The sequence below is a fragment of the Artemia sp. Qi Xiang Cuo genome, chromosome 7 (assembly GCF_049724085.1).
Source record: "Artemia sp. Qi Xiang Cuo chromosome 7, ASM4972408v1, whole genome shotgun sequence".
In the NCBI taxonomy this organism is placed as follows: domain Eukaryota; kingdom Metazoa; phylum Arthropoda; class Branchiopoda; order Anostraca; family Artemiidae; genus Artemia; species Artemia sp. Qi Xiang Cuo.
Window position 1 is genome coordinate 26,010,726 of NC_142800.1, and position 26,836 is coordinate 26,037,561.

Genomic DNA, 26,836 nt, shown 5'->3' on the forward strand with positions numbered 1-26,836 from the left:
AAACTGCCAAAAATCTACCGGTGGTTCTGTACAAACAGTAAATTCGTCCATAAAACAGTTTCTTTTTTTTTACTTCAAATACACCTGTACAAAATTATTAAAAATTATAAGCTTGCTTGATCAATACATATTGTGTGGTGAAAAATCAAATTCAAAGTGAAAGCTTTGATGCATTCTGTTGGTTCCTCCACAGGAAAAGGTTTTGGTATACTTAGGAGAATATCAGAAAAATCCAAACTTGCAACCTCTTCTGCCTCGGGGAAGACAAACCTTTCGTTTTTTTGCGCATGAAACTAATCGTAGCTTTACCTTCTGCATCTCCTGCACTAAGCCAACACAGCAGTGGGTTGACTTCTATAGCTGAACTTGACATAAACGTAATTTCCTACTGACAAGGAATATAGGATGAACGGCATGTTATCATTATTGTCTTCTTCACCAAGATTTAATGAATTATCAGATGAATCATCCAGCTTGAGATCTGCCACTGGCGTCTCCTTAGACTGTTTTTCTCTCTCTTTTCACACTTTTTTGCCTCCATTTCTTCTTTTTCTGGAGTGTCGTTGAATATCCTCATTCTGCCTCTCTTGGGTTGCTTACGAGAGCTTGCGTGAAAATTTCCCATAAGCGGGATAGGATCCATCACTTCTTGGGTTGTTCTTGCAAACTGACCTTGCAGACTAGTGGTTGATGGCCTGGGAGCAGGACTGGGGTCAGTTGATCGTCCTGCAGTAAAAATAGCATCGTTGGCTCGAGACTGGCAAATTTCGTCAAGTTCCAAGGCTGCTGCATTTGCCTGATTTGAACTTACTTGACCTTGAATAAGTCACCCGTCACTTTGGAGGGGAAAAAATCCACCTCACGGAAGACATTTCTGTTGAAAGGCCATATTCCAGCCTTTTTGAAAGAGGAAGTGACATTGGCAGGTGAAAACTTCTCTAGATAAAGCGTAAGACAAAGCTCAGCTACCTGGTAAATAGACATCCTTTATCCAGGGTTTAACTGGAGCGATTCATTTAACTTTAGCTTGAGACCGCTCTTGAAAAGACCAAGAACACCAACATTTAACGCTTGGAGGCGGTGAGAACAATAGTGGTGAAGTTAGAAGGAAAATGCCGTTTTCCTTGCAGTAAAAATACATATTGGATCAAGGTGACTTTCGTGATTATCAAGCAAAAGAAGATGAAGATTGCCTTTTGAAGAGCGGCAATGCTTCCAAAAGTGTTGAAGAGCTAGCAAAAAGTCTTACCATTCACCCAACGGGTGTGCGAGGCCAAGGGAGCCAGAACGACCTCTTCGTACCATCTCAGGATTCAATTTTTTTCATGGGAAAATAAGAACTGGTTGAATCTGTCCGCCAATTGCATTGATGAAGCTTACCAATGTTGTATTTTCTCCTCGCTCAGTAGAGACGGTCTGTTGTACCTGTTTAACTCCTGTTGGTGCCACAACTTTTGGTGGCTTTAAAACCGAAGGGACTCCAGTCTCATCAATACTCCATATGCGCTCAGCTGTAAATTAGTGCCTGTCATGTACATAAAGAAGATTATCAAAAAACTGAAACAACTAATTTGTTGAAGCCACTTGCCCTGGCTTGGCTCAAGTGCACGAAGCAAGTTTCTTTTCAAAAAAGCAGTAAGCTAGTCTTTTGAAGTACTGTTTCGTTCTGTCCAAGATGGTGGGGTTTCAGTTTTATTCGCAAAAACATATTGAAAGGCCTTTTTTTAATATCATTTGAGGTAAGACCGTGATTTATTCTTGATATAGGACAAGATATTCGGAAATGTCCCCTTCTTATTTATTAGACAAGATCTGGCAATACTGCTCTATACGGTTCTCTGCTTTTCTCATTGCCACATCAATATTCGCTTCAGGCTCATCTTCATTACAGTTTAAACCATCTTTTGCCTTTTTCAGGTAATTGTAAAGGGAGCTCTTCTTTATTTTGAAGCGCGCTGCAGATGCTCTGACTGACATCCTGCTTTCTAAAAGTGCTCGGACCGCTTCTCTTTGATTTTCTGTTGTGATCCGCGGTCCCATCCGTCTTTCGTGTGTTCTTTCTGGGCATTCTTAAAACAATACTTGTATGCAAAGAAACAAAAAAAAAAAAGAGAGAGATAACATTACGATGAAGAAGAGAACATAAGAGAAGATCGAACATGCTGCTGAAATTCACAGCCTATATTTTCCCTTTTATTTTATTTGGGTAGACGTCGTTTTGGTAAAATTGGAAGCGGCCAAGTAGGCATTCTTCACAATCAGTCTCTTTATTTACTGAATATGGAAACTAATTCATGAATTGAGATTTAAGACTAAAATCATTCAAAATTTAAGATTCATGGTCGTAAGCAAAGAAATAAAACAAGCATCTACTCTTGCTCATGTAGGGTAGAACCGGACACCGTCCGGTTCATCTCTAGAAAAGGTGTCCGGACTTCCCCCCCCCCCCTTCACAATCTGCCAGAGATGTCCATCTGGACTAAGAGCATTAAAGGAAGGTAGATAGCGCAACTTGTCGAGATTCTAGAATGACAAAACAATTTAGAGAAACAAGTGAAAAATTTTCTGGTGTTATACTTACAGCTTAGCACACAATGTGCAAGGTGCCAGAAAAAAATGGCATACCTAAAACAGTTTTTGCAGTTTAACTTTTGAAAAGATCAATCAACCAACCTAGGAATTATTCTTTGAGACATGAAGGTTAAATGGTACTTACTAATTTTTGTAGAACTTCTCACCAGTTGGTGTCTGAGTAATTAAGGGTGCCCGGTTCAACCCCGACCTTCCCTATCCCATTGCGTAAATTGTAATAGCATCAGTTCAGTTGCTGCTTGGCATTCAAGTTATTGCGCACGCGCTAAGGTGGAGCCATGAAGAAATGTTCGAGGTTGATATGAACCCAAAAATTTTAAATGAAGATAGGAATTTTCTTTACTGTTGCGCTGTGCTGCAAATAGGAAAGAGGAGAAGCAGTGCATACACTGCAAAAGTTCTTACCAATGTAAGGTTATTATTTCAAGCATCACAAATGGCAGATGCTATTGGGGGACTTGATGTGCTTTCAGAGGACGTGCTTGATCGAAGTTAGACTTCGTAGAGTAAGATTAGGGCCTTCTTGTACACCTCACTCAGCTCAAAAGCAATTTTTAGTGAACACACACCTGAGGAACCTTGCCTTTATTTACAATCGGAGAATCTTGCAGCTTTCAGATCTATTCATCCATAAAATTCTAAATGGGACTTGGTTAAGTGGAAATAAATAAAAAAGAACATTTTATTAAAACATCTTTCAAAACAGCCTTGCGAAGAGAACACAGAGCGCAGTACCCAAAAAAGAAAAGCCTAAATATTCCATCTTCCAAATTGTGGGTGCCAGGTTTTATGTTTTCGTGTAAGATTAATGTTTTACTTGCATTTCATAGCTCATTGCGATCAACATAGCCTCACTTGAGCATCTAACATTCCATATCAATTTACTTCAAAAACGGCGGAGAAAAGTGAAAAAAATATACGTTTAGCGTTTTGACTATATTATGCCAATAATTTGGCCAAAAACTGTATGCTTTTTTTGCTTGTGTCTTTTAGTATACAGAATGTGTTTTTCTTTATTTTACTTGGTTAAGGAGTTTCTTAAATTGGCTTTTTAGCATATGCTATTGAGTGGCCTTTTTAAAAAGCATTTTCCCTTACTATTAAGAGTCAATCAATTGTTTCAGCTCCAAAACCTAACAAAATTAAAAAAAAAAGTGAATCGGCTTGCGAACAGCTCAGTCAACTATACTGTGCACTAGAATTATACCTTTTTCGGCATCTAAGGTAACACGCGACATAGAAGTTTCCGTTTGCTGATTTCTTAGTATTTTTTCCCATCAAGTTTAGTTTTTATACACAGATAACTTAAACTTTCGATTTCGCTAAAGATCCTTCGACTTTCGTTATTTTACAATTAAACAAAGCTTTTGTTATTTTATTTTTGCTACGTTTCTTATCCACTTTCTACTCACACTACTATTTACATTTATTCGAATCTGCTAAGTAGAAACAAAAAGTTAAAATTGCAACATAAACTCAAATTACACCTCAAATTACTCATTTCTCAACACATTTGTTGCTGAAAATCTCAACAGACAAAATAAATAGTTAAATACCTATTTTTCAATACCCACCCTCATCTACAAATATGTACAGATGAGGTTGGAGGGGGCTAACGGTAATACTGAGAATTACATTCCGTTCCTGATTTGAAATAATCTATACTGATTAGGACTTATAGGCTATTTTCTTATAAGTTAAGAAACCGTACTGGAGAAACCTCACACTAGGAATCTCTTGGAATCGATATTATTTATTCAACTGCTACTTCAGGCTTCCACACTTGCAGCTAAGCATGGGAGGGGTAACCTATAGGTAAAAGTGAACGGGTAACTTCTATCTTTATTTAAAACCACCTTAATCTACAAAACTCTACTTCAAGATAAATCCTCTAAACATGATATACCCGTCTTAATTTAGGAGATTCATTCTCCCATCGCAAAGTCATAACTATAGCTCTGATAGTCTGGGCCTAGTCTAGTGAAAATGTAAAGGATCAATAAAACTTGGAAAGATTTACAATTTTCTTCAAATGTCCAACCGAACTGAGAAAACATGGAGCAAAATAATCTCGTTAGTCTCTCACTGGGTGTGGCTTATAATATTCTTTTCAATCCGAGGTCAGTTGCCTAGTAGTAGTAGTGTTTAGGGTTAACCTAAGCTGAAATTTAGGAAGGTAGCTACCTCGTAAGAAGCTATGACGTTGGTAGCCTCCAGGATGAGAAATAGAGAGAAACCTTCTGGAAAAAGATGAATACCAAGCTGGAAAGTCTAAAATTTGATATTTACATGTTGGATTGAATAATTTTAGGAAAATAGCTTGTGAAGTCACTGATAGTGTCTTAGGGTGAAAAGCAAGAAAAACAGTTAGTAAAATTAGTGAAAATGCTTTATGTTTAATAGAGAGGAGGAGGGGCTTGTACAAAAATTATTAGAGTGATAGGTCATATGAAGATAAAAGGCATGTAAGAAAAGAGGAGAAAGCATTAATGTATGAATAATTGAATATATAAGAGGTGTGAAGTGTAGGCAATTCATAAAATTTCAAAAGATCTGAAAGATGCAGCAAGACGGCTACATTATAGTAAAATATTGTACTGGCGTGTTAAAAAACTGAGAGAAAATAGTCAATCTGGACTTGTTCCGGTTAAAAATTGGAACGGAACCACAATTAGTTATCAGGAAAGAGATAAAGAGAGATGGGCAGCACATTTTGAGAATAGGCTAAACTGTAATATTTAAAGGAAAAGAAACTGTGATAGATGGAAAAGAAGAAAAAGTTTGTGACACTTCGGAAGCGAAGAAAAATTTATTTTGTGAGGAATAATTAGTGACAGTACTAAAAGAATTAAAAATAATAAGACCCCCATATGCTGATAGAGTGGTAAATGAGCTTTACAAATATGATGGTTGGGAAGTTACAGATGGATTACAGAAGATTATGAATATGATTTTTGAAAGGGAAAAAGTACCAAGCGATTTTAGCAAAATTTTAATCAAACCCCTCTATAAGAAAGGTGACAAGAGTGAGTGGGGTAATTATAGGCATTAACTTGGTTTTTGTACGAAGCAAATTACTTAGTATAACGATACTTTTTAGAGAGGTTGTATATAAAGCTTTAATAGAAGAACGGTTAAGCTTTAAGAAGAAGAGAGGATATATCAATAAAATTTCCACTCTTAGATTAATAATCGAGAAAAGCCGGAGTCATCAAACCCTCTTAATCTCCAGTTTTATAGATTCAGCTGATGGAAGAGCTTTAGCGAAGGTCCTATCCTTGTCAGGTGTGCCAGATAAATACCTTAAAGTGATAACTACTATGTATGAAAATTACATTGCTGCGGTTAAGGTAGAAAATGAGGTTAGTAGCTGGTTTCGAGTTAAGTCAGGAGTTAAGCAGGTTTGCGTTCTATCCCCATTTGTACGAACCATTTTGATAGACTTTCTCCTAGGGAGCACAACAAAGGGAATGGAAGAACAGGGAAGCGATTGGGAAAGTAACTATTCTTACATTATGCTACTATTTGAGCAGCCTAGATGAAAATGTTAGCAAAACAAATGAATTTTTTGGAGATTTTCATAGTCCAGGATGTAAGAATAGGCTTGACTATTGATCTCGCTAAGACTGGGAATAAGTGAAGGTAAAGAGGTGATATAGAGCAGCAAGAAAATCAATCAAGTGGACAGATTCACTAACCCACGTAGCATTTCAGAGGCAACGCTGTAGCGTTGCCTAAAGTAAAGGCCATACGGCTCCAATGTTTTATTATTTTTTTTTTTCCAAGAGGCACTTCATAAGGAAGGGGTCGTCGTAGAAACTTCAAAGGGGGCTCATTCGAATGGAAATCGAGAGTTCTAGTGCCCTTTTTAATAGTCGAAACTGATTGGAGGGCAACTAGCCCCCCCCCCACGCCCGTCATTCTCCCAGACATATCCAATCAAAATTTTGAGATAGCCATTTTGTTCAGCGTAGTTGATTTCCATATAGAAAATATACTTTTGAGGAGGACAATTCCCCACAACCCTCCGGGCAAGAGTTTTAAGTTATGCCCTGGGGGCATATAAGGTTTTTATAGAAGGTGTTGTCGTAGAAACTTCAAAAAAAGCTCATTCGATTAAATATTAATAGGGCTAATTACATTTTTAATAGTCGTAAGTGAATGGAGGGGAACTAGCCCCCCCCCCTACGCCCATCAGTTCCCCAAACATATCAAATACAAATTGTTAGATAGCCATTTTGTTCATCATAACTGATTTCCAGATGGAAAATACGTTTTTGAGGAGGACAATCCCCCACAACCCTAAGGGCAAGGGTTTTAAGTTATGCCCAAGGGGCATATAAGGTTTTTATAGAAGGCGTTGTCATAGAAACTTCAAAAAAGGCTCGTTTGATTGGAAATTCAAAGGGATAGTGCCCTTTTTAATAGTCTAAAGTGATTGGAGGGCACCCCCCCCCCACGCCCATCATTTCCCCACACACATCCAATCAAAATTTTGAGATAGCCATTTTGTTCAGCGTAGTAGATTTCCAGATAGAAAATATGTTTTTGAGGACAATCCCCCACAACCCTCATCCAATCAAAATCAAAATTTTGAGTTCAGCATAGTTGATTTTCAGATAGAAAATATGTTTTTGAGGAGGACACTCCCCCCCACCCCTCAAGGCAAGGGTTTTAAGTTATACCCTGGGGGTATATAAGGTTTTTTATAGAAGGCGGTGTCGTAGAAACTTCCAAAAAGGCTCATTCGATTTGAAATTCAAAGGGCTAGTGACTTTTTAATAGTCGAAAGTGATTGGAGGGTAACTAGCCCCCCCCCCCCACGCCCATCATTCCCCAAAACACATACAAACAAAATTTTGAGATAGCCATTTTGTTTAGCATAGTTGATTTCCAGATAGAATATATATTTTTGAGGACAATCCCCCACAACCCTCAGGGCAAGGGTTTTAAGTTATGCTCTGGGGGCATATAAGGTTTTTATAGAAGGCGTTGTCATAGAAACACTTCAAAGAAGGCTCATTCGATTAGAAATTCAAAGGGCTAGTGCCCTTTTTAATAGTCGGAAGTGATTGGAGGGCAACTAGCCCCACCCCCCCACCCACGCCCATCATTCCCCCAAACACATCCAATCAAAATTTTGAGTTCAGCGTAGTTGATTATCAGATAGAAAATATGTTTTTGAGGAGGACACTCCCCCCCCCCCCAACCCTCAAGGCAAGGGTTTTAAGTTATACCCTGGGGGTATATAAGGTTTTTATAGAAGGCAGTGTCGTAGAAACTTCCAAAAAGTCTCATTCGATTTGAAATTCAAAGGGCTAGTGCCTTTTTAATAGCCCCCCCCCCACGCCCATCATTTCCCCAAACACATGCGATCAAAATTTTGAGATATCCATTTTTTTCAACGTAGTTGATTTTCAGATAAAAAATATGTCTTTGAGGAGGACACTCTCCCACAACCCTCAAGGCAAAGGTTTTAATTTATACCCTGGGGGCATATAAGGTTCTTATAGAAGACGGTGTCGTAGAAATTTCAAAAAAGGCTCATTTGATTGGAAATTGAAAGGGCTAGTCCCTTTTTAATAGTCAAAAGTGATTTGAGGGCAACTAACCCCCTTCTCACGCCCACCTTTTCCCCAAACACATCCAATCAAAATTTTGAGACAGCTGTTTTATTAAACGTAGTTTTAAGTTCTGGAAATTATGTCTTTCAGGATGACAACTTCCCCACAGCCCTCAGGGCAAGGGTTGTAATTTATGCCCTGGAGGCATATAAGGTTTTGTATAGACAACATTGTCGTATAAACTGCATAGAGGGCTCATTTGATTGGAAATTGAAAGTTCTAGTTCACTTTTTAAGCGTCACAAGATATTGGAGGGTAACCAGCTCCCTCCCCTAAACCTTATTTTCCCAAATGCACCCAATAAAAATTTTAAGATAGCTTTTTTGTTAAAAATAGTTCAAAGATTATATAACAAAAAATCCGGTCTTGACACAACCTACCAGGGCCCAGGGGCAGGCGTTATAAGTTATGACTGGGGGCATATATGGGTCTTATGGAAGGGATGCTCGTATTAACTTCAAAGAGGTATCATTTGATTGGAAATTGAAAGTTCTAGTTCACTTTTTAAGTAAAAAGAGATTGGAGGGCACCTAGCCCCCCTCTCCTCTACACCCTTTTTTCCTCAATCTATCCGATAAAAGCTTTGAGATAGTTTTTTTTTTAAATAGTTCAAAGACCATATAACCAAAATTTAAGGGTCAACACAGCCCCCAGGGCCCGAGGGCAGATGTTGTAAGTTATGCCCTTGGGGAATATATGGTTTTTATTGAAGGGATGCTCGTAAAAAATTCAGAGATGGCTCATTTGATTGGAAATTGAAAGTTCTAGCTCAATTTTTTAGCGTCAAAAGATATTGGAGGGTAACCAGCTTCCCCCTCCCCTAGACCCTATTTTCCCAAATGCATCCAATAAAAATTTTAAGATAGCTATTTTGTTAAAAATAGTTCAAAGGTCATATAACAAAAATTTCGGTGTTGACACAACCCACCAGGGCCCAGGGGCTGACGTTATAAGTTATGCCCTGGGGGCATATATGGGTCTTATGGAAGGGATGCTCGTATTAGCTTCAAAGAGGTATCATTTGATTGGGAATTGAAAGTTGTAGTTCACTTTTTAAGAGTCAAAAGAGATTGGAGGGCACCTAGCCCCCCCCCCCCTCTACACCCTTTTTTCCTCAAATCTATCCGATAAAAGCTTTGAGATAGCTTTTTTTTAAATAGTTCAAAGACCATATAACGAAAATTCAGGGGTCAACACAGCCCCCCAGGGCCCGAGGACAGATGCTGTAAGTTATGCCCTTGGGGAATATATGGTTTTTATTGAAGGGGTGCTCTTAAAAAATTCAGAGATGGCTCATTTGATTGGAAATTCAAAGTTCTAGTTAAGTTTTTTCTAGTCAAAAGATATTGGAGGGCAAGTAGCCCCCCACGCCTCTTTTTCCCAAATGCAACTAATAAAAATTTTGAGATAGGGATTAAGTTGAAAATTTCTCAAAAGCCAGATAACAAAAATTATGGTGTCGTCACAACCCCCCAGGGCCCGGGGGCAGGCGTTGTAAGTTATGCCCTTGGGCATATATTGTTCGTATGAAAGGGATGCTCGTATAAACTTCAGAGAGGGCTCATTTGATTGGATATTGAAATCCAGCCCTTTTTAAGAGTCAAAAGTGATCAGAGGGCAACTGGCCCCCCAAGCCCTTTTCTCCCAAGTACATCTGATAAAAAATTTGAGATAGCCATTTTGTTAAAAATATTTCAAATATAAAATAACAAAACTCCTTTACACTTCGTAATTTAGTTAATAATAGATCAACAACACGATAAGAAAAACTCAGGGTTCACAACAACCCCCCCTCCCCTCCAGAGCCGGGGTCGGGTGGCTATGCATTGCGCGGGAGGTAGATATGTTTCGCTTTGACGGTCTAGTCGTATAAACTTAAGAGAGGGTTAATTTGATTAGAAATTGAAAGTTCTAGTTCAATTTCTCAGAGTGAAAAAGATCGGAAGGCAACTAGCTCCTCATCCCCCTCCACGCCTTTGGGCGTATCGGATGGATAAACCCATCCGATAAAAATTTTCAGGTCACCTTTTTGTTACCAATAGTTCAACCATCAGAAATTGAAATTCCAGGGTCGACACAACCTTCTAGGGCCAAGTGACATGCGTTGTAAATTACACTATGGGGATTTATATGTTTTTTATAGAAGGGATACTCGTATAAACTTCAGAGGGGCTCATTTAATTGAAAATATAAAGTTCTACTTCACTTTTAAAGAGTCAAAAGAGACAGAAGCTTAATCTAGTCCCCCTACGCCCTTTTTCCTCCTATCCATCCGATAAAAATTTTGAGATTGTCATTTGAATAAAAATATTTCAAAAATCAGATTATGAAAACTCCCAGGTTGACACAAACCCATTTTTTCATTTTGATATTGTTACTTTGATATCAGTTTTGATACTTTGATGAATATTTGATTTTTTTTTAAAGTTTGATTTTGAAATTTTTTGCAATCAAAAACGAACAAAAATTAATTAAAAAAAAAACTTTCCGAAAAAATAAGTTTTTCAAAGAAAAGTAAAGGCCATTTTAAACTTAAGATCAGCATATACAAATACCTTTTAAAATTAAAACTCAAAACGACCAGAAATTACTATTAAAGAATAAATGAAACCCAAAACGAACAGAAATTAAATAAACAATCATAGCAAAAACATACAACAAGTAATGATATAAATGTATAAACAGATCTTAAAGCGAGTAATGCTTAGATTGAATATGAAAATCAAGCTCAAGACGAAAAAAATATTTTCCTATTCAAGTACAAACGAAACTTAAAACGAACAGAAATTAAATAAACAATCAGTGCAAACAAACATACAAAAGATATTAATGTAAATTAATAAATAAATCTTAAAACGAGTGAAACTTAAATTGAATATGTAAATTAAGCTTGAAACAAACAAAAATCACCACAAACAAGAGTTTGGGTATGACGTTCTTCTCTCACTGTAAAAGTCTAAAACGTACTGCGTCATTGACGCTTTACTGAAAACTATATGCGTCTTGAACAGTCTTGGGAAGTATAAACAACATCAAATTGAATGTTTTATGACTGATGATATTAATTGTTGAAAGATCCATCAGTTCAAGAATTTATTTCGCTGTAATTGTATTTTTATTTTCAATGTTGTAGGAACTGGAAAAGAAAGTATTTGTAATATAATCAGTTTTCAGTTAAGCGCTTTTTATTTTTACAGTTTATTGGTTTTTATTTACAGTTAGGAAAGAAGGCAGTATCCAATCACTTGTTTGTAGGGAAACTATATTCGTCTTTAACAACTTTAAAAAGAGCTAATAAATTAAACTGAATATTTGATGCATAATGGTATTAATTGCTGAAATCTAATCAGTTCAAAATGTTACTAAAATTTTAATGTTTATTTTCAGAGACAAGTACAAAAGAAAATATTTGTCACCAAATTGGTTTTCAGTAAAGCGCCAATGGCGCAGTAGGTTTTAGATTTTTACAGTGAGAGAAGGAGGTCATACCCAAACTCTTGTTTGTGATGATTTTTGTTTGTTTCAAGCTTAATTTGCATATTCAATTTAAGTTTCACTCGTTTTAAGATTTATTTATTAATTTACATTAATATCTATTGTATGTTTGTTTGCATTGATTGTTTATTTAGTTTCTGTTCGTTTTAAATTTCATTTGTATTTCAATAGGGAAGTATTTTTTTCGTCTTAAGCTTGATTTTCATATTCAATCTAACCATTACTCGCTTTAAGATCTGTTTATTCTTTTATATCATTACTTGTTGTATGTTTCGGTTATGATTGTTTATTTAATTTCTGTTCGTTTTGGGTTTCATTTATTCTTTAATAGTAATTTCTGGTCGTTTTTAGTTTGAATTTTAAAAGATATTTGTATCTGCTGAGCTTAAGTTTAAAATGGCCTTTACATTTCTTTTAAAAACTTATTTTTTCGGAAAGGTTTTTTTAATTAATTATTAGTAAAGACGGTGGGTGCAGTGCCAATGTTAAAAGTAGAATGGCTAATGCCCAGGTTGTTTTTTAACAGTTGATTTTGGAAGGATAGGAAGATAAGTCTGCGAATCAAGATTTGAATATTGGAAGCTACCGCGATGACAGTTGCCAAGCATGGTTCTGAGGCGTGGGTACTCTGAAAGACGATGGAGGGTTTGCTAGTTGTTTTCCAGAGAAATTGCCTACGGATTGTTTTGGATACCCGACTGACTGGCCGTACCTCAATGATTTAAGAGAAATGGGAACTTCTGGGGAGGGTTTAAAGAGATGCTTTGAGTGTACTTTTGACCTCAGGCGACCTGGTGCTGCAATGAGTTGTTAGTAGTAGTATTGTATTCGTGTTTCTTTTAAGCCATAGGTGTAAGAGTATACTGGCAGGCCTTGTTGTTTTTCTTTTTCTAGAACAATTGTTTTTATTTCTTGTCTCAGAGTTCAACAACAACGCAAGGGAGAGGGTAAAATACATTCTTATAAATCTAGGGGAGGGGGCAAATGCGTTATTTGTTTCGATTTCATCAATGAAAACACAAAAAAGGCAAAAAATGACCCGAGCAATTACCAGCCCATATCCATTCTGCCTTTTTTCCCAAGATTTAGAAGAAAGTAGTTTAAAAAATGATACACAGTCACCTCAAGGAGCAAGATACATTTAATAAACCGTAGTTCGGTTTTTGGAAAAGACTTTCAACGTATCTTGCCATTTTAAAGTTGTTTGATTGGGTAAATGATGCATTTGATAAAGGCCTAATACAGGCAGCATTATTGTTAGACATTAAAAAAGCATTTGATATTATTGATCATGACAAATTACTTCAGATTCTCAAATCAATAGGGATACATAACGTACCTTTAAAATGGTTTCCCTCGTATTTTAGTAATAAAGCTCGAGTTCTGCATAATGTAAACCTAACATCTGAGCGGCATTTTATACCTGTGGAGTGCCACAAGGGTCAATACTGGGACCCCACTTTTTCTTATTTATGTTGACCAGGTAAAACGTTATTTGTCTGAAGCCAGCATAATACTTTTTGCAAACGGTAAACTTCTTTTTGTTGTATGTGAAAATTTACAGCTGTCACTGAATTTGTCTCATGGCTGATTTAAACTTTTTAATATTGAATTGGACTAAGACAAATCATGAAGTATCCTCTAGAATATCATCAATTTAAACGGAACTAAAATTAAAAGTAGATGATAATATCACAAATAGAGCAAAAACCAGAAGAGATCTGGATTTTGTAGTTACTGAAAATCTATCGTAGAAAAAATATGCAAATTTAATAGGCAATAAACTTTCAAGGTCCCTTGAGCTGAGACGCCGTCTTAAATTTCTTTTCCCTAATACAAGCCTGAAAATGATTTACTATTCTAGTTTTCCTCTCGATTTGTCTTATAGGAACTCCGTGAGGCCACGTAACTTCATTTCTTGTTATAGAATGTTTCAAATCACCCAAAATAAGATAGTTAAATTTACACCACCTGTTCAACACAGGTAGCATCCACCTCCTTTTCGAATTTACCAAGATATTTGATGGATCGAAGAATCGTGATTTCCAGATTGCAAATTTCTGTTTGAAATATTTCAATAACCTCCTTCCATCTATATTTCGAAATCTGTTTACATTAAATCAAGATTTGCACACTTATGACACACAACATTCTTGTGACATAGTCCAAAAAGCGCCCTCTACAAAAAGAGCTTCTTAGATTTTTTGCACCGAATATTTGGAATTCACTTCTCTGAGACAGCTAGAATTTAAACAGTCCTATATTCTCTAAGTGAGCAGCGAAGGTTCTTTACAGAAAAAGTGTTTAGTACTGTTATCCTCCAGGTTTCTTTTTTTTCTCCCCACTTTTATTTTCCCTTTTTTCTCTCTTCCAATTGCCTTCTGTCTCTTTTTCTTTTTTTACATTTAAAAGTAAAAACATATATTCACTTATTTACTGGTTTACTTTTCTCCTCTCTTTTTTTTTCTTCTGGATAAGCTCAGTTAATTTGTTGTTTCTGTTTGTTTTTAATTAATATTAGTTAATATCGTGACCTAGCCAAGCATATTTTTTGTGCTGCTTTTCAGGCAGGAATGTTATGTAAGTTATGATTTTTTTTTTAAATAAAGATAAATGAAACTGAAACTGAATCCCCCCCCCCCCCTTCGTTTCCTTTTTACATTAGCAAAAATTGGGTATCCCTAGCTCAATTAGCCCTTGTAGACAAGAAGTACTGTTTATTCATAGATTGACAAACTAAGCATATGATACTGGAACACTAAAATTATTTTAAGGGGTTTTCCTAACAAAATTAACGAATTGTTCTAGTTTAGGAGAACAACCAATTCACAACTGGAGTATGAAAAGGACTACATGAATATTAGCCAGACCATGTTTTGACTCGTGGAAAGTTCAACACTTCATACAGAATTAAAAAAACAGAAAAAACGTAAGATCTATGTAACAATTGGAGATAAGCATCATTACATTTAAATGCTGGGAATATGTTTCTACCAGATGGGGGGGGGGCAGGGGAAACAAAAAATAACACGAAATACGATAACGTTTATAATACTAACAAAAAAAGACTATACTATTAAAAATTGTTCAACATAAATTCAGATAATTACATAAGAACACATCACAAGGTACACAGAGCTGTGATTTAAATTATATTCTACTTAATGTACGCAGTTTTAGCATAAATGAAAAATAAAACCAACAAAATGTTGAAATTTCGAAACAGGATATTAACTATAAACCAAAATTGAACTGTCACTTATTCACTGACCGTGAAAATCGACTATGCTTTGTGCTGACGAACGGTCATGAGGGCTCATCAGGTTAGTAGACCTTAGACTGGCCTGAAACATCAAAAAATGAGAGTTATACTTTAACAAAATTAATGACAAAGAGCAACTTTCTTAGTGATTTTTTATTCTTTTGTCCCTTCTGATTAGTTTGCATTGCGATTAAATATCTTTCTTGGTACTTTGGTACTTGGTAACTCTTCTTGGCACTTTTCTGTTATAGCGACCCCACTCAAGAATCGCTCTGTGTAAAACTCGAGAACAAACCTAGAACTGGTTTTTCATCTGTCTGTATTAAGAGACAACCAGCTTACGCTCAGTGAAAAACAAGTGGCGGGTGACAGAATACATTATAAAAATACCATTTGGGCTATGTATTTTCACATTAGGGGGGGGGGGGGAGTATTTAGACAGCATGAAGTGAGAAAACAATTCTTGCTTCATAATATGCGGAAGAATTGTAGCTAAACATTTTGCATGCAGACCCGCTATACTTTACCCCCTCCCCCTAATGTGCAAATATATAGCGCAAATTTGTTTCTAAAGTATTATATTCTCATCATGTTTTGGTATATTTGATTAGGATTAACCTAACTTTACTTCTTGAGTGGGGTCGCTATAACAGAAAAGTCCCTCTTGTTTTATTAAACCTTTGATTAATAAGACCAGCTTTATTTTTCCACACAAATAAAAGTTATGAATGCTTAAGGAAGATGTGACACATAGAAAAAACCTTGCATAATTTTTTTTTTAACTGAGGCAACAGATGGTCAAATTTTCTCAATTATCTTTGGTTTTGTTCCAACCTTAAATATGAATCACTCTAAGAAACTCACAACAGTTCTAAAAAAACTTAAATTGTCTTTTAAGTTAAGATTTAAAACCCTTAAAATGACCAAAATTCAAAAACAAGTTCACCCAATTGGTAATTTGGTAAAATCTGGTAATCATAGGCAGCGCGCTAGCATTGCCTAAGTAAAGAACAATGTGGGCACAATGTGTGTCCCCCAAACACATCCAATCAAAATTTTGAGATAGCCATTTTGTTCAGCGTAGTTGATTTCGAGATAAAAGATAGGTTTTTTAGGAGGACATTCCCCTACAACCCTCGGGGCAATGGTTTTAAGTTATGCCCTGAGGGCATATAAGAACAATGTTGGCACAGTGTACTATGTTTTATTTTTTTTTCTTTACAGCAGAGCACTTCATATGGAAGAGGTCGTCGTAGAAACTTCAAAAGGGGCTCATTCGATTATAAATTGAGAGTTCTAGTGCCCTTTTTAATAGTCAAAAGTGATTGGAGGGCCCCTAGCCCCCCCCCCACGCGCATCAGTCCCCCAAACACATCCAATCAAAATTTTGAGATAACCATTTTGTTCAGCGTAGATAATTTCAGAATAGAAAATTTATTTTTGAGGAGGACACTTCCCCGCAGCCCCCAGGGCTAGTGTGTTAGGCTATATCTGGTGGGTATAAAAGGTTATTGTAGAGGGCGTTGTCACAAAAGCTACAAAACAGAATCATCCAATTGGAAATTCGAAGGTATAGATCCCTTTTTAATATTCGAAAGTGATTGGAGGTCAACTAGCCCCCCCCTCGCCCAGCGTTCCCCCAAACACAACCACTCAAAGGTCTGAGATAGCCATTTTGTTCAGCGTAGTTGATTTTCAGATAGAAAATATGATTTTGAGGAGAACACTCCCCCACAACCCTGAGGGCAAGGGTTTTAAGTTATGTCCTGGGGTCATATAAGGTTTTTATATAAGGCGTTGTCGTAGAAACTTCAAAATAGGCTCATTTGATTGGAAATTCAAAGGGCTAGTGCCCTTTTTAATAGTCGAAAGTGATTGAAGGGCAACTAGCCCCCCCACGCCCATCATTTCCCCAACCACATCCAATCAAAATTTTGAGATAGCCATTTTGTTCAGCGTAGTTGATTTCCACATAGAAAAATGTTTTTGAGGAGGACACTCCCCCACAACCCTAAGGGCGAGAATTTTAAGTTACGCCCTGGAGGTATATATGAACGATGTTGGAACAATTTGCTATTTATTATTTTTTTTCTTAAGAGCTGGATACTTCATATGGAAGGGGTCGCCGCATAAACTTTGAAAGGGGTCATTAGATTGGAAATGGAGAGTTTTAGTGCCCTTTTATAAGTCGAAAGTGATTGGAGGGCAACTAGCCCCCCCCCCCCACACCCATCATTCCCCCAAACACATGCAATCAAAATTTGAGATAGCCATTTTGATCAGCGTAATTGATTTCCAGATAAAAAATATGGTTTTGAGGAGGACACTCCCCCACAATCCTCAGGGCAAGGGTTTTAAGTTACGCCCTGGGGGCACATAAGGTTTTTTATAGAAGGCGTTGTCGTAGAAACTTCAAAACATGCTCATTCGATTGGAAATTCGAAGGGCTAGTATCCTTTTTAATAGTCGCAAGTGATTGGAGGGCAACTTGCCCCCCCCCCCACGCCCATCATTTTCCCAAACACATCCAATCAAAATTTTGTGATAGCCATGTTGTTTAACGTAGTTGAAAGTTCTGGAAATTCGGTCTTAGAGAATGACAACCACTCTAACTGACATTAGGGTAAGGGTTGTAAATTATGCCCTGGGGGCATATAATGTGTTTATAGAACGTGTTGCAGTTTCCAAGTGGGTTCATTAGATTTGAAATCGAAAGGCCTAGTGCCATTTTTAATAGTCGAAAGTGATTGGAAGGCTTGATATTTTTATAGCAAAGATCGACGTGGGTATAATGTATTATTTTTTGTTGTTGTTATTGTTTAGACCAGGGCACTTCGTATCGAAGGAGTTGTTGTGGGAACTTCGAAAAGGGCTCATTTGATTGAAAATAGAAAGGGCTGATGCCCTTTTTAATTGTCGAAAGTGATATGAGGGCAACTAATCCCCCTTCCACTCCCACCCTACCAGGCCAACACACCCATATCTGCTCTTATAATTTAACTAAATCAAAATAGCCTAAGTGTATCCAAGCTATCAAAGAAAGTAAACAGATTTTTTTGCGAATAGTGTAAAGTTTTTTTCCATCTCAGGTCAACTAGAGGAGGTATGAAACTAAATTAGAAACTACTATTTGTGTCCAGATTTTTAAAATGGTGTATTTTGTTAAAAATTGCTGAAAGTTTTTCTCCAGCATACAAATAGCAGGCTAAACTATAAAGTATTAAAAAAAGAAAAGATTTAAAGTATCATGTTCTTTTCCCCTGAAAAGACTATGTCAATGTAAAACGAACAGAAATTAATTAAAAAAACTTTTTCCACAAAATAAGTATTTCAAAGAAAAGTAAAGAACTCCACTAAACCAAAAATGAGCAAAAATAAAATAAAATAATCTACCAAGCGTGAAACTACGACAAATCAGCATCGATAAATAAATGAAACCCAAATCGAACAGAAATTACAATAATTAACCGGTTCAAACTCAAACGAGCAGAAATTAACATAAGTTGTGCGCAAAACCCCTATGCCTTCCCAAGGCCAGAACAAAATTTGCACTTTACTGAAAAAATACAAATGAATGTGCATTGTCAGTTTAATATACATATACTGATATTTAGTAATCAAAATGTTAATATTATTTGATTTATTAAAGTTATAAAAGTAAAAACATATCTTTTTTTTTTCAGTAAAGTGCTCATTTTTTGTTTAATGGAGTTCTTTACTTTTCTTTGAAAAACTTATTTTGTGGAAAAAGTTTTTTAAATTAATTTGGTAAAACCCAATAAGGGTTGGGTAAATTTACGGGCTGAATAAGTTTTGTTTTATCTATACATCTCCCAGCTATGAAAATTTTGAACCAAATTTTAATTTTACTTTTTTTCGATAATTTTCAAAATTAAATACCGAAAACAAATATAATTGGAAAACAAGTTCGTCTTATAAGACGAAGATGGTGCCAGCCAAGTCCTCTTTGCGCTATAGACCTGAAATCGATGTCCAAGCTAAGCAAATTTCTGCCACAGAACAGATATCGACATTGCAGCTAATCGGTAAAAACACGAATAAATTTATTATTAGCTAGCTAGATTCATTTCCTGAAGGACAAACAACCCCATACTTGAGGGAATAATCATATTTCAAACGAATTTTTACATATATTTTATATATTTATATAGCTTTCAATAAATTGTCCTTTTTGATTAACTTTGATCATTGACAGGAAAGATGATTTAAATGAATTTCAGGCTAAGAAGTACCATAAGATTAAGGAACTTATTAGGGAATTTGTACAGTAACATTATAGATAGTTTAGTATGGGAAATAAGACTAAATTCTAATTTCGTTCAATTACCAAATAGAAAAAAAGCATTTCTATTGATTAGATTACCTGATTTGTTTTTCAAATAAAGACCTTAGCCAAACCATCAGCGCCTGCAGATGCGATATAGGGTTTCCCTGGGTGAAATGCAACATCCAATAAAGATTCATCGAATTTTTTCCTATGTGCTGTGATCTCTTGTACACATGTCTTCGTTTCTAAATTCCACAACCTTAAACTACAATCATCACCTAGAATAAACATAAAAAAAAATTGATTTAAAAAAGTGGTGAAAATCGATAATACATCTATTTCTTTTCAAATGATACATTTAGCTTTATAGGTAATTTCGGAGACCGCACTGCCTTTCCATGACGTATAAATAACAGTTCAATCGGCGAAAATCCTTTTACCTGACAGTGAAACACAAAAAAAACTCTGGATACGATATTCCGGTCACACACACAGCGGCCGTCTTTAGGAGACAGACACTTTTTTTTTCCATGTCAAATAAAAGGGTTTTCCCCATTGAACTGCTACTTATATGTAGTTTTACGGTTGAGACTCCATTAAAAAATCTCCTAGAAATAAACTAAAAGGAGCACTTTAACTGCCAAATCAAGTGACTCTACAAAAAAAAAAAAAAAAAAAATAGGTACACTGTAGCAAATATCTAAGAGGAAAACGTTCGGAAGTAACAGTTAATCTTGTTAGTCAATTGTTATTCTGTTTTACAGTAAATTATAAGTTTAAGTATGGAAAATACATTTATACATTAAGAATTATATATATATATGTATTATAATGTATTTACATATCATGTAAATATATATTTAAAATTTTAAAAATATATTTAGAAAAATATGCTGAAAGTATATTCATATAATTCTATTGAAAAGTGCATTTGAATGGAGAAGATCAATTTAGCTCTTTAGAAAATATCTGACCAATATTAGGCCCGTTAGAAAAAGGCGGCACTAATATTGTCCAAATACAAGCTGTCATGTTCCAGTGAAGCCTTTAGAGGGTTCAATATCTACTGGCCATAATGTGTTATGTACCAAGTAGGTACATCAAAGTGTTTAATGTTATCTATGAAGATAACATTGTTGTAGTTAAGGTAGGATGTGAGGTAGATAGTTGGTTCGGTGTGGAATCAGGAGCTACACAGGGTTGTGTCCAATTTCCTTTTATATGGATTATTTAGACGCACTTTGTCCTAAGGATCGCGGCAAAGGCAATAAATGCGAAGGTAAAACTCTCCTAAGCTTAGCTTACGGAGGTGATTTGAGTGTCAAAATGTTGGTAAAATGAATGAATTCTTTGAAGGTTTCAATGCACAAGAAAAGGTTTGAAAATTAACGTCCCTTGGTCCCTTAAATTAACACTTAAAACTTGACACTAAGTCCCTTAAACCAGAATAAATGAAGGTGAAGAGCTGATGTTAAGTAACAAGAAAATTGATCAAGCGGATAGTTTCACCTAACTGGGCAGTATGATTAATAAGATAATGGATTCAGAAAAGATATAAAAATCAAATATCCAAGGCACACAGTATTTTCTTGGAGTAGGAAAAAGATTGGAAAAACAGGAAGATAGGTTTACGAACTATATTAGAATATTAAAAGCCGCTATAATGACAGACATCAAGTATGGCTTTGAAACGTGTACAATTAAAAGGCTGAGGCAAATATACTACTACTACTACTACTACTAACAACTCACCGCAGCACCAACCCACCTGAGGCCAAAAAAAAAAAAAAAAAAAATGAATTTACTGAAAAAAATCTGCACGGTCAGTTTAATATACATATGCTGATATTTATTCCTTAAAATCTTAATTGATTTTTATTTCTTAAAGTTAGAAAAGTGAAAACATTTGAAAGATTTTTTTTTTCAGTAAAGTACAAATTATATTCTGGCTTTTAGAAAGATTGGGGTTTAGAACCCTCCTCATATTAATTTCTGCTCGTTTTGAGTTTGACTCTTATTTATTTTAATTTCTGTTTGTTTTGTGTTTCATTTATTTGTTGATACTGATTTGTGGTTTTTTGTTTCTTGGTAGATTATTTGATTCTATTTTTGTTCATTTTGGTTTAATGGCATTCTTTAATTTTGAAAAAAAAAAACTTATTTTATTGAAAGTTTTTTTTTTTTAATTAATTTCTGTTCGTTTTATATTTACATAGTCTTTTTCAGGGAGAAAGAATGAACCTCTTCTAAACTTAAATAGCCTTTCCTTCCATAAAAACCATAAATAACCCCTAGGGATAGCTTACACCCCTTGCCCCTAATCTCTGGGGATTCTTTCAACCCCGAAGGCCTTGTTATATAATAGTTAGACGATTTTGAATAGAATAGCTATCTCAAAATTTCTATTAGATGCATTTCGGGACAATACGACGCGCGTGCGTGTGTGTGTGGGGGGGGGGGGGTAGCTGCCCTCTGATCACTTTGACTCTTAGAAAGAACACTAGAGCGTCTGATTACCAATCCAATGAGCCGCCTCCAAAGTTTATATGATTATACTTTCTATAAAAACCTTATATGTCCCCGGGGCATAATTTACAACCCTTACCCCGAGGGCTGGGGGTTTTGATATCCTCAGACATAATTTCCAGACCGTTCTGATACGCTGAACAAAATGGCTATCTTAAAATTTTTATTGGAAGTGTTTGGGGAAATTATGGACGTGGGGGGGGGGGGGGGGGGCATTGGCCCTTAAATCACCTTCTACTAATAGAAAAGGCACTAGTCTTCTCAATTTCCAATCAAATGAGCCCTTTTTGAAGCTTCTACGACGGAACTTTCTATAAAAACCTTATATGCCCCAAGGGCGTAACTTACGACCCTTGTCCTGAAGGGTATAGGGGGAGGGTTGTCATCCTCAAAGACATAATTTCCAGACCTTTCAATTATGTTCAACAAATTGGTCATATAAAAATGTTGATCGGAAATGATAGGGGAAATAATGGGTGTGGGGGGGGGGGGGGGAGGACGTCTCCCTCCAAATACTTTAGACTATTAAAAAGGACAATAGCCCTTTCAATTCCCAATCGAATGAACCCTTTTTGAAATTTTTGCGACAACGCTTACTATAAAAACATTATATGCCCTCAGGGCATAACATATCACCTTAGGCCTGCGGGCTGTGGGGGTTGTCATCCTCACAGACCTAATTTCCAGAACTTTCAACTACGTTCAGCAAAATGGCTATCTCAAAAATGTTGATTGGATGTGTTTGGGGAAATATTGGACGTGAGAGGGGGGGGGGGGTTAGTTACCCTCCAATAATTTCGACTATTAAAAAGAGAACTAGCCCTCTCAATTTCCAATAATGAGCCCCTTTTGAAGTTTCTACGACAACGCTATCTCTACACACCCTATATGCCCCCAGGGCATAAATTACAACCTTAGCCCTGGGGGCTCTGAGGGGTTTGTCATCCTCAAATACATAATTTCCTGAACTTTCAACTACATTGAACAAAATGGCTATCTCTAAACTTTGATTGGATGTGTTTTGGGAAATGGTGGGCGTGAGAGGGGGGTTAGTTGCCCATCGATCACTTTTGACTATTAAAAAGGGCAATAGCCCTTTCAGTTTGCAATCGAATGAGCCCTTTTTTAAGTTTCTAAAATATCACTTTCTTAAAAAAAAAACTTATATGCCCCCAGGGCATAACTTGCAACCCTTGCCCTGAGGGCTGTGGGGGTTGTCATCCTCAAAGACATAATTTCCAGAACTTTTGTTGAACAAAATGGCTATCTCGAAACTTTGATTGGATGTGTTTGGGGAAACGGTGGGCGTGAGAGGGGATTAGTTGCCCTCTAATCATTTTCAACTATTAAAAAGGGCACCAGCCATTTCAATTTCCAATCAAATGAGCCCTTTTTGAAATTCCTACGACAACACTTTCTATAATAACCTTATATGCCCCCAGGGCACAACTTACAACCCTTGCCCTGAGGGCTGTCGGGGGGGTTGTTATCCTCAAAGACCTAATTTCAAAAACTTTCAACTACGTTGAACAAAATTGGCTATCTAAAAACTTTGATTGGATGTGTTTGGGGAAAAGGTGGGCGTGAGAGGGGGGTTAGTTGCCCTCCAATCACTTTCTATTATTAAAAAGGGCACTAGCGTTTCGAATTTCCAATCGAATGAGCCCCTTTTCAAGTTTCAACGACAAAGCTTTCAAAAGAAACCTTATATGCCCCCTGGGCATAAATATTAGCCCTTGCCCTAAAAACTGTGGGGGGAGTGTCCTGCTCAAAGACATAATTTCGATAACTATCAATTGTATTGAAAAAAATGGCTGTCTAAAAAAGTTCATTGGATGTGTTTGGGTAAATGGTGGGCGTTGAAGGGGTGTTAGTTGCCTTCCAATCACTATCGACTATTAAAAAGGGCACTAGCCATTTCAATTTCCAATCGAAAGAGCCCTTTTGGAAGTTTCTATGACAACGCTTTCTATAAAAACCTTAAATGCCCCCAGGGCATAAATTACAGCTCTTGCCCTGAGGGCTGTGGGGGGGGGGGGGTCATCCTAAAAGACCTAATTTCCAGAACTTCCAACTACGTTGAACAAAACAGCTATCTCTAAAATTTTGATTGGATGTGTTTGGCGAAAAAGTGGGCGTGAGAGGGGGTTAGTTACCCTACAATCACTTCCGACTATTAAAAACGGCACAAGGCCTTTGAATTCTGATCGAATGAGCCCTTTTTCAAGTTTCTACGACAAAGCTGTCAATAAAAAACCTTATATACCCCCAGGGCATAAATTTCAACCTTAGCCATGAGGGCTCTAGAGGGAGTGTCATCCTCAAAGACCTAATTTACAGAAGTTTCAACTACGTTCAACCAAAGGGCTATCTGAAAATTTTGGCTGGATTTGTTTGGGGAAATGGTGGGCGTGAGAGGGGGTTAGTTGCTCTCCATTCACTTTCGACTATTAAAAAGGGCACTAGCCCTTTCAATTTCCAATCAAATGAGCCCTTTTTTAAGTTTCTACGACACAACTTTCTATAAAATTTTATATGCCCCCAGGGCATAGCTTACAACCCTTGCCCTGAGGGTTGTCATCCTCAAAGACATAATTTCCAGAACTTTCAACTAAGTTGAACAAAATGGATATCTCAAAATTTTGATTGGGTGTGTTTGGGGAACTGGTGGGTGTGAGAAGGGGGTTAGTTGCCCTCAAATCACTTTCAACTATTAGTTTAAAAAATTTTTTCCACAAAATAAGTTTTTCAAAGAAAAGTAAAGAACTCCATTAAACAAAAAATGAGCAAAAATAAAATCAAATAATCTACCAAGCGTGAAACTACCATAAATCAGCATCGATAAATAAATGAAACACAAAACGAACAGAAATTACAATAATTAACCGAGCCAAACTCAAAACGGGCAGAAATTAACATAAGTTGGTCACAAAACCCCTATGCCTTCCCAAGGCCAGAACAAAATTTGCACTTTACTTAAAAAATATAAATGTTTTTGCTTTTATAACTTAAATAAATCAAATAATATTAACATTTTGATCACTAAATATCAGTATATCTATATTAAACTGACAATGCACATTCATTTGTAGACTTTATAGTTTGGCCTGCTATTTGTATGTTGTAAAAAAATTTTCAGCAATTTTTAACAACATACACCCTTTTAAAAATCTGGACACAAATAGTACTGTTTAATTTAGTTTCATACCTCCTCTGGTTAACCTGAAATGGAAAACTTGATACCATTCGTAAAAATTTACATTCTTTGATAGTTTGGATACCCTTACGCTATTTTGATTTGGTTAAATTTTAAGAGTAGAAACAGGAGGGTTGGCATGAGTGAGTTGGCTTAGGAAGATGGAAGTGGAAGGGGGATTAGTTGCCCTAAGATCACTTTTGACTATTAGAAAGGGTATCAACACTTTCTATTTTCAATCGAATGGGCCCTTTTTGAAATTCCCACGACAACACCTTCGATATGAAGTGCCCTGGTCTAAAAAACAACAAAAAATGATATACCATACCCACTCCTATCTTTACAATATAAATGTCAAACCTTCCAATCACTTTCTACTATGAAAAAGGTGAACTAGGCGTTTCGATTTCCAATCGAATGAGCCCTTTTGGAAACGACAACGCTTTCTATTAACATCTTATATACCCCAAGGGCATAAATTACAACACTTACCCTAAGGTCTGTTAGGGTGGTTGTTATCCTCTAAGACCTAATTTCCAGAACTTTAAACTACGGTAAACAACATGGCTATCTCAAAATTTTGATTGGATGTGTTTGGGGAAATGGTGGGCGTGAGAAGGTGTTAGTCGCCTTCCAATCACTTTCGACTATTAAAAAGGGCACAAGCCACTCCGATTTCCACTTGAAGGAGCGCTTTTCGAAGTTTCTACGACAGCTTCTTCAATACGAATTTCCCTTCTCTAAGGAAAAATAAAGATAGATAATACATAGGACCTACACCGTTCGTGTATGCCCCCAGTGCATAATTGCCCTGAGGGTTTCGGGGGAGTTTCCTCTTTTTTACTTAGTCCACGTTATCTTGTCTCGTTCTCGAGTGTCCCCGTTCTTTACGTAGGCAGCCTATGATTTATACAACAACTTTTTATATAAACCTTATATGCCCTCAGGGCACAACTTACAGCCCTGGCACGGAGGGCTTTAAGGGGATTATCATCTTAAAAGATCTAATGTCCAGAACTTTCAACTACGTTGAACAAAATTAATATATCAAAATTTTGATTGGATGTGTTTTGGAAAATGGTGGGGGTGAGAGGGGCGTTAGTCGCTATCCAATCACTTTCAACTATTAAAAAAGGCACTAGCCCTTTCAATTTCAAATTGAATGAGCCCTTTTCGAATTTCTACGACAACGCTGTCAATAAAAACTTTAGATGCCCCAGGGCATAAATTAAAACCCGTGCCCTGAGGGCTGTGGGGTGAGAGGTCTTCATCCTTAAAGACCTAATTTCCAAAACTTTCAACTACGTTGAATAAAGTGGCTATTTAAAAGTTTTGATTCGATGTGTTTGGGGAAAAGGTGGGCGTGAGAGGGGGGTTAGTTGCCCTCAAATCACTTTCGACTGTTAAAAAGGGTACTATCCCTTTGAATTTCAAATCGAATGAACCATTTTTCAAGTTTCTACGACAAAGATTAAATAAAAACCTTATATGCCCCCAGGGCATAATTTATAATCCTTGCACTGAGAGTTGTGGGGGAGTGTCCTCCTCAAAAATATATATTCTATCTAGATATTTTCTATCTAGATCAACTACGCTGAACAAAATGGCTATCTCAAAATTTTTATTTGATGTGTTTGGGGGAATCATGGGCGTCGTGGGGGGGGGGGGGCTAGTTGCCCTCCAATCACTTTCGACCATTAAAAAGGGCACTAGTCCTTTGAATTTCCAATTGAATGAGGCTTTTTGAAGTTTCTACAACAAAGTCTTCTTTAAAAACCTTATATGCCCCCAGGGCATAACTTAAAACCCTTGCCCCGAGGGCTGTGGGGGAGTATCCTCCTCAAAACGCTGAA

At 36.6% G+C, this 26,836-nt stretch overlaps 1 protein-coding gene across 3 annotated transcripts in view; it reads right to left on the minus strand.

Annotated features, from left to right (window-relative positions):
• Positions 1 to 14,408: 14,408 nt before the first annotated feature.
• Positions 14,409 to 26,836, minus strand: part of Cka (Connector of kinase to AP-1) — a 98,466-nt gene continuing 86,038 nt past the window's right edge. For all 3 annotated transcript variants that reach the window (XM_089092138.1, XM_089092137.1, XM_089092136.1), the window contains 2 exons: positions 19,358 to 19,539; positions 14,409 to 15,055 (listed from right to left, as the gene is read on the minus strand). In XM_089092138.1, the coding sequence (XP_088948264.1) occupies positions 19,370 to 19,539 (170 nt within the window). In that variant the 3' untranslated portion in view covers positions 14,409 to 15,055; positions 19,358 to 19,369. The remainder of the gene's footprint in view (positions 15,056 to 19,357; positions 19,540 to 26,836) is intronic.